This window comes from Camelina sativa, chromosome 18, assembly GCF_000633955.1.
Source record: "Camelina sativa cultivar DH55 chromosome 18, Cs, whole genome shotgun sequence".
Lineage (NCBI taxonomy): Eukaryota > Viridiplantae > Streptophyta > Magnoliopsida > Brassicales > Brassicaceae > Camelina > Camelina sativa.
This window is the reverse complement of record NC_025702.1, coordinates 11,655,233-11,662,500: the sequence shown is the minus strand read 5'-3', so window position 1 is coordinate 11,662,500 and position 7,268 is coordinate 11,655,233. Positions and strand designations below refer to the sequence as shown.

At 34.3% G+C, this 7,268-nt stretch overlaps 3 protein-coding genes across 6 annotated transcripts in view; 1 reads left to right on the top strand and 2 right to left on the bottom strand.

Moving 5' to 3' along the window:
- LOC104761173 (nucleolin 1-like) overlaps positions 1-2,122 on the bottom strand; it is a gene marked incomplete in the record, with an annotated part of 2,875 nt that extends 753 nt beyond the window's left edge. Inside the window, 9 exon segments of the mRNA XM_019239917.1 lie at positions 15-129; positions 225-371; positions 485-621; positions 762-797; positions 1,066-1,101; positions 1,331-1,408; positions 1,525-1,655; positions 1,839-1,860; positions 2,013-2,122. Of these exon segments, the coding sequence (XP_019095462.1) occupies positions 15-129; positions 225-371; positions 485-621; positions 762-797; positions 1,066-1,101; positions 1,331-1,408; positions 1,525-1,655; positions 1,839-1,860; positions 2,013-2,045 (735 nt within the window).
- On the bottom strand, positions 2,813-4,685 carry LOC104761172 (CDGSH iron-sulfur domain-containing protein NEET-like). 3 transcript variants are annotated; one of them, XM_010484210.2, is made up of 3 exons: positions 4,314-4,685; positions 4,014-4,086; positions 2,813-2,970 (listed from the first exon to the last, which is right to left on the bottom strand). In XM_010484210.2, the coding sequence occupies exons 1-3, from the start codon at positions 4,658-4,660 to the stop codon at positions 2,881-2,883; spliced, it is 510 nt and encodes a 169-aa protein (XP_010482512.1). In that variant the 5' UTR covers positions 4,661-4,685; the 3' UTR covers positions 2,813-2,880. The 3 variants fall into 3 exon arrangements, with proteins under 3 accessions (XP_010482512.1, XP_010482511.1, XP_010482513.1); XM_010484209.2 differs by lacking the exon at positions 2,813-2,970 and adding an exon at positions 3,542-3,787; XM_010484211.2 differs by lacking the exon at positions 2,813-2,970 and having other exon boundaries at positions 3,818-4,086.
- LOC104761171 (K(+) efflux antiporter 5) overlaps positions 4,960-7,268 on the top strand; it is a 5,408-nt gene continuing 3,099 nt past the window's right edge. For both annotated transcript variants that reach the window (XM_010484207.2, XM_010484206.2), the window contains exons 1-11: positions 4,960-5,275; positions 5,449-5,492; positions 5,574-5,641; positions 5,740-5,821; positions 5,912-5,973; positions 6,068-6,143; positions 6,267-6,341; positions 6,677-6,748; positions 6,837-6,920; positions 7,008-7,076; positions 7,183-7,260. In XM_010484207.2, the coding sequence (XP_010482509.1) occupies positions 5,074-5,275; positions 5,449-5,492; positions 5,574-5,641; positions 5,740-5,821; positions 5,912-5,973; positions 6,068-6,143; positions 6,267-6,341; positions 6,677-6,748; positions 6,837-6,920; positions 7,008-7,076; positions 7,183-7,260 (912 nt within the window). In that variant the 5' untranslated portion in view covers positions 4,960-5,073. The remainder of the gene's footprint in view (positions 5,276-5,448; positions 5,493-5,573; positions 5,642-5,739; positions 5,822-5,911; positions 5,974-6,067; positions 6,144-6,266; positions 6,342-6,676; positions 6,749-6,836; positions 6,921-7,007; positions 7,077-7,182; positions 7,261-7,268) is intronic.

The following is a 7,268-nucleotide window of genomic DNA, read 5'->3' as shown; positions in this document are numbered from 1 at the left end:
AGATCGCAAGTCATATAGAATTCGTCTCTCTGTTTAGCATCATGAACTTCAAGTTTAAATCCTCCCAGGTCACTTCCATTAAGTTTTAAAGCGGCCTCTGTGCCTTGTAACATTTCAAGGAAAACATGTCTGTCAAAAGAAAAGGTAAAAAATATTAGCACAACTTTAACTTTAATTACTTGTCACAAAAATTGGAGTAATTAAGAAAGTAGTCACAGAGAGACCTTAAGATAGGTGTGGTTCCATTTGTTTGAAAATAAATTCTTCGGATCATTCCACATGGACTGAAATGCTCAAGCATTGCTTCCGTGATATCATTCTCAGAAAGCGAAGAATCATATCCCTTTACGAAAAGGATGCCACGATCAATGCTGAATTTACAATGCACCAGTGTCATCATCAGTGCAATTAATGATTTGCAGGAGAGAACATAATCAACACAAAAAGAACACATGTCTCCAAAACATGGAAATTCAAAATTTACCTCCCCCCAGGTTGCATTTTGAATTCGACTATCTCGCCTACCTGAGCATTCTTTTCAAGAGGATGAGCATCCACATAGACAGGAAACGGACGAGTAATGCTCTCTTTTTTACGAGTATTATTGGTATCTGATTTAGCCTGTATATATATATAAAAAAAAAAACAGAGTACGATTTTCGTTAATTGGCACTTACATTTTTTTAAAAATATATATATATATATATATATATATTTATATAAAATTGAAAAACCATAGAGAAGATTTAACTATTGCTTACCTTTTTCTTGGCAGGCTCTTCACCTTCATCACTTTTCTGCCAAAAAGAAAAACATAAATTTGAGTCAAATAAGTAACTAAAAAGACTCAGAAACAGTATCTACAAGAAGTATAGTCAATTCGGGGGTATTTGAGAAAGAAATGTACAAACAAAACGAAAATACAACAGCTAGCTCTAAAAGGCACGCGCTACATAAGCAAAATAATTGAAACAGGAGACATAACAAGACTGAGGTACAAGTAACTTGAGCAACTGGAATGAGTAAGACTGTGCCATCATCATCAGGAGGTTAACTAATGCTTACCTCTTTCTTGGCAGGCTCTTCACCTTCACCACGTTTCTGCCAAAATCAACCAAAAAAGACATAGTTTGAGTCAAAGAATCGAATAGACTCAGAAACAGTATCGACAAGAAGTATATCGTCAATGCGGTTGGATGAAGATCTTAAATAAAAGTAAAAAAAAAAAAAAAAGCAAATACAAGAAGAGCTAGCTCGAGTCCTAAAAGGTACACTACACAATTAAAAATAGGAGACATGACAAGACTGAGGTATAAAGTATCTTAATCACCTTCTTGTGATGATACTTAGAGGATGAAGTAACTTGAGCAACTGAAGCAGGTATCTTTGCCAGTTTCTTTGCAAGTTCCTAATAGTTATATTTTCCCATCACAAATAAGTAAGTGTGGTATGTTAGTTGAAATTTTTTATCTCTACTAGAAGAGAAATCAAAGCGCAAAAGTCGTGATTTATATATATATATACTTGGAATGAGGTAACCATGGCAAGTAACTCCTCCTTAGACGGCATCAAATCAAGTGTTGATTTCACAGTTGCAGTGAGAGAAGCCACATCTACTCTCAGGGAATCCAAATCTTGTTCGATGGAACTCACATCTACACAGACCGATTTTAAGTGTAAATAAAAACAAACAACACCCATATTAAAAAAAAAAATAATAATAAAAATAAAAAGCAAGCTATAGACATTAGAGAAATCCCAATCTCTGTCGGAATCGTTCGTTATTAACTGAAATCTCTGTCGGAATACTAGGTTGTCCGAAACCGCAATTCTCTTACCTGGAGAAGAAGAACCTTCATCCTGAAAAATCCCAAACAAAAAAAAAAAAGAAAAACAGCAATTTTGTGTATGTTGATTTTGTGAAAAAGAAGAACACCATTAACAAGTGAGACTGAGTCAGAGAAACATACAAAAAAAAAAAAAAGAAGAAAAATAAGAGAGAAGAAGATTACTTCGCTGGAGGAACTCTTGCTAGATTTTCCCATTGGGACAATTTGAAAGAAAAGGAAGAGAGCGAGACGACTGCTAGTGCTAGGGTATTCGAATCTCAGCCGGACCAACAAAATCCCAAAGCCTGTAATCCAAAACTTGGGACCGAACCGAACCGAAAATAACCGAAATATAATTATATACTTATGTCATATTTCTATTTTTAATAATAACTCAAATACTCCAAATTTTAATTATAAATCCTTTTTTTTTTGTTCCAAGTACTTTGGTTAGACTCGGATGATATATATGTGTGTATTGTATACAGTCTTTTTTTAGTGTATTTCATATACATTCCATATAAATGGAATAATACATACTTGATCCAAACAACACAACATGCATGCGATCTGGTGTCAAAGATACGAGATGAATTCAATTTTTCTATATGGGATATATTTGTAAACTTTAAAGTTGGGCATTAAGTTTTAAATTTTGAATTTACGACTTTGTTACTTTTAATACGTTACTAATTTATACCTTAATGTTCTACTTTTGATGTAACGTTATTATGATGTTACTAATATTTCTTATACATTTTTCAAACAGTGTTCATATATTTGACATATTTTTCTAAAAAAATAATTTTATTTATTATAGATATTTTATTACAATTTAATTAGAACTACGAAATGAATAACACATGAGTTAGTCAAACAATATTTCTTGGATTAAGACCAACTTATAAGAACAATGTAATTTTTGTAATTTTAAGAAGCCAACAAGAAAGTCTGTGATTCAAATTTCTCTAGAGACTCATCGTATTCTAGAAGCATCCTCTCAACATGTTGTACGTGTATGTTGTAAAATTAGTTTTTAGACTGCATCTAATTAAAAATACCACCACAAAGACTTCTCCATTTTCATGAGTTTTTGGAGATAGAACACGAGTATTCGTTTTTCCAAGAATCTTGGACCAACCTGCAAGGAAAAATTGTACTACTCTTTGAAACTTGCATAATGGAAAGCAACACTTTATAGTACTTTCATCATCCAAATGAGTCACTAACCAGATTAATGCAAACATAATGAAGAAAGTACATAAAATTCAAGGGTTGGAATCCATAACCAATAACAAGCTAAGGAGTATGTCCCATGCGATTAAGATATCCATTGTTGATAATATGATATCCCACTCTCTTTCTCTAACCTGTTAAAAAGATTCTACAAATGAAAAAGTCTAGAGAGTGTTCTTGTCGTCCAAAACTTAACACTACTCTTATTAACAAAGAACTGTTTATATTTTTGTTTTTAAACAAAATTTGTTAAATCTATATGAACAAATATTATAGTGTATTTTGTTTTGGTTTGTCAACAAATTTATAGAGAATCACGTTATAAGAGTATAATCAAAGTTTTCTCAAATTCTATCTCAATGTATTGTGAATAAGTTGTAAATAGATTTACAAAATAATTAATTTCAGAAAATTCTAAGTATATCTTCATATGTAGCATTTTCCACTATATTAATAGTACCCACATGTTACTACCAAAAAAAAATATTACCCACATGTTTGCTATATTAATATTACTCACTCGATGCGTAGGACATACATATATAGTCAGACCCCGGCTCAATTATTTTTTGGACCCTGAACTAAAAAAAAATTGGGTCCTATTTTTTCATGCTAAAAAAGGATTAAAAAAAAAAATTGGACCTTAAAATCAAAAGAAAAAAAACCCAAAAATTAAATGGATCTTGTGCATTTACACTCCGTGCAGATGTATAGAGCCGGGCCTGTATATAATATAAAATACCAAAAGAGGGTGAGAAAAAGCGACTAGCCAAACATTTTTTGAAATCTGAATTGATAAAAGCGGATAAAAGCCTTCATCTTAGCCTTGTTTCACTAGATACTAATCTGTTTTATTCAATTAGACGCGAGTATCATCAATACATCACCCAACAAAACGAGAAACAAAAACAAAAAGAACTACTGTTTCTTGAGAAGAAGAGGACCAACATTATCTCCATTAGCTTTGTTGTGCTTCACATGACTCCCATCACACAATGGAAACGTCCCGGACCTCCAACACCTAACGTCAAATCAAATCCATCACCATGTTTTCCTATACATGCACACAAATAGAGATCCATACATTTGTTCTTTTGTAAAAATATAATAAGAAAAGTCTCACGAAAGAAGCTTTTAAAAAAACATATATGGATTAGTAAAAATAAATTAATGTAATTCATTAATTAGATGCATGATTTTAACAAATACATGATTCAAATAGTAGATTACTATATATCTATGTGAAACCTGCAATAGGGAGTTATGTTCTTGGAAAGCTCGGTGACGACAACAGAGTCTACGACCTTCTCTTCGTTCTTTCTGATCTCCGGATTGATTCCTCCTCCTCCTCCTCCGCTGCCTTCTGCTCTCACCACCGCCATCCTCTGCTGCTTACGTCCCACCTCTCCGGCGGTGACTCGCCTAAACGGAAGCTGTCCGGCGTAACTTACCCCCATGCCGAACGTGTTTGCGAGTATAGCCATTGGAAACTCTCTTTTCTCACCTACTTCTGCACTCTCTCTATGTGGTAGTGATTTGTTTATGAAGTAAGAAGAAGATATTAGATATGTGAAGTGTGTAAAGCTTGTGGCCATCACGCTCTCTCTACTAAACGATGTCGTAAAGTGTGTGTTTTGTGGCCATTAATGATTTGGATTTGTTCTTGAACTAACCACCTTTGGTTTAGAAAAAAAATGCCAAATTATACTAAATTATCGTATTTTATTGGTATAGTGCGAAAAGGACTAGTTCTTGTCACGAGACTTTAATTATCAAGAACCGAACCAAACCAAACCAAACCAATCGTAATCGCATTCGCACGTACCCTTCACAGACTAATTGACAATTAACAAATATATTCAACACAAATTTTTTTTTTTCCATTGATTCAATTTCAAAATTTTTTTGGATCTAAAAAGACTAAAACAAAAAGAAGGAATAATAAATCTGAAATTTCTCAGAAGCAAATTGGATTCGCGGCGATATCCCAAATTCGTGGGATCGAACAATGGCGAGATTCGCAGTGATTGGATTAACGTTCCTCCTTCTACTTGGTACGTCTTTATCAGCGAGATCTGATGAAGAAACGCGGGAGCGGTTTTACGGAAACCTTGTGAACTCGACGGCTCCGGGTAACGGTGAAGGAAGTATCGCTAAAATGTTCGATCGGGTTCTCGAGAAAGAGTTTTCCGAAAACGATTCCCCTGAAGGTTTTGTTTCTTCTTCTTCTTCTTCTTCGATCTCCTCTGGTTTCAATGTGCAAACAAAAAAAGAGTAAACGGAACATAAAATAATTTTGTGTTTGTGATTGTGATTTGTATTTGGTTTGCTGGATGATGAAGATTGAAGAAGCTTAAACATACTTCTTTTGGTTTTTCCTTAGGATCTGATGGAGCTAGCTTTAACAGCAGTGTTGCTGATCAACAAGTAGGTTTTTAGTTACTTGTTTGCGTGTGAGTTTTTAATAATGTTCTTGAGCTCTGTATTGATTATCATGGTCTTTGGCAGGCTGAAATAGAGACTGTTGCTAAAGTAACGCATGAGAAGGGTAAAAGGAATGATACACAAGAGAATAAGTAAGTATGCAGAACCTTGTTGTAATTGTCGAATATAGCCATATTTTGATTAGTGGTTCAATGTGGGGTTTATGACTTGTTTCTTCGAATTTATCCAGTGGTACCAGACCATTCCAGCTTCAAGATGTTTTTTCCCTGGAAAATGAAGATTCTGATGATATGACTCTTATAGACAAAAAGGTTTGAGAAGAAGACTAAGCAAGATTTGTTATACTGATCTTACCATTTATTTATAGCTGCAGCTAATGTTCTTCTTATGCTACTCTGCAGAATAATGTTTTTGTCATGTCTAACAAGAAATCTAAGTATCCCATACTTCAAGTAGATTTGAGGTTGGTCTCTCTCAGATTTCTTCTGTATTTGGAGCATTTTGGTACACGCACTGTTTCAGACTTGTGATGTATAGGTTCTTGACATTTCTTTCAGACTGATATCAGATTTGGTGGTCATTATTGTTTTTGCTGCGATTGGTGGGATCGTCTTCTCTTGTCTTGGACAACCGGTATGCTAGCAACCTTACTTAATAACATGAAATACATTGAGATTATGTTCCTAGTATCTCGAGCTACACACTGTGGCCAAATACCATTCTGATGGTATGTTATACTATCTTTATATGCTTTAGGTCATTGTTGGATATCTTCTTGCGGGGTCAATCATTGGGCCAGGAGGACTGAAATTCATCAGTGAAATGGTTCAGGTATGATAATAGGCATGCAAATATTTTAAGAGGACATTTATGGGGATGTTGTCATATGTATTCATTTCCTGATCTTCTTATTGAAATTTAACAATAAGGTTAATTAGAATAGAATTCATCTACTGTATTGTAAGCAATCAGAAATTAGGATAAACTTTTTGCTTCTTGGCTGAGCATGTTAAAGGTGGCTTTACAATTATCATTTGTTCTTGTTGTGTGAGTTTAAGTCATCAGTACTGTTATACATAAAAGTAGGACGTGGAACCACACATTCATATGGATAAAGTATTCTGGTATTCATATGTTCTGTATTTCTTCTTCCGGTGGTATGGCAGGTTGAAACCGTAGCACAGTTTGGCGTTGTTTTCCTTCTTTTTGCTTTGGGCTTGGAATTCTCAATGACTAAGGTAGACGTCCATTTACTATTGAATGCAACTTCATGTGGATTTTGTAATCTTAATCTAAAAATCATATGTTCCTGTGTGAATGCTGCAGCTGAAAGTTGTTGGCCCGGTTGCTGTCCTTGGAGGGCTTCTTCAGATTGTCTTACTTATGTTTTTATGTGGTGTAACTGCCTTGGTATGGGAAAATAGAGCATTTTTTTTCCAGTGCATATATAGGCAATTTGGACATAACTTTTAAAATTGATATCTGTTGTCATTGCAGTTGTGTGGAGCAAGGTTGTCAGAGGGTATTTTTGTTGGTGCCTTTTTATCTATGTCATCAACTGCAGTGGTACTTTTTTCTTGTCTTTTGTCTTCTCAAGTTTAATACAAAAGCTACTCTTTTCCCCGCTTCATCTCAGAGTTTCTGTTTATTATCCACATGTCAATTTGAACAGGTAGTAAAGTTTTTGGTAGAACGGAACAGCACAAGTTCTCTTCATGGTCAAGTTACAATAGGGATACTTATCTTTCAGGTTTCACT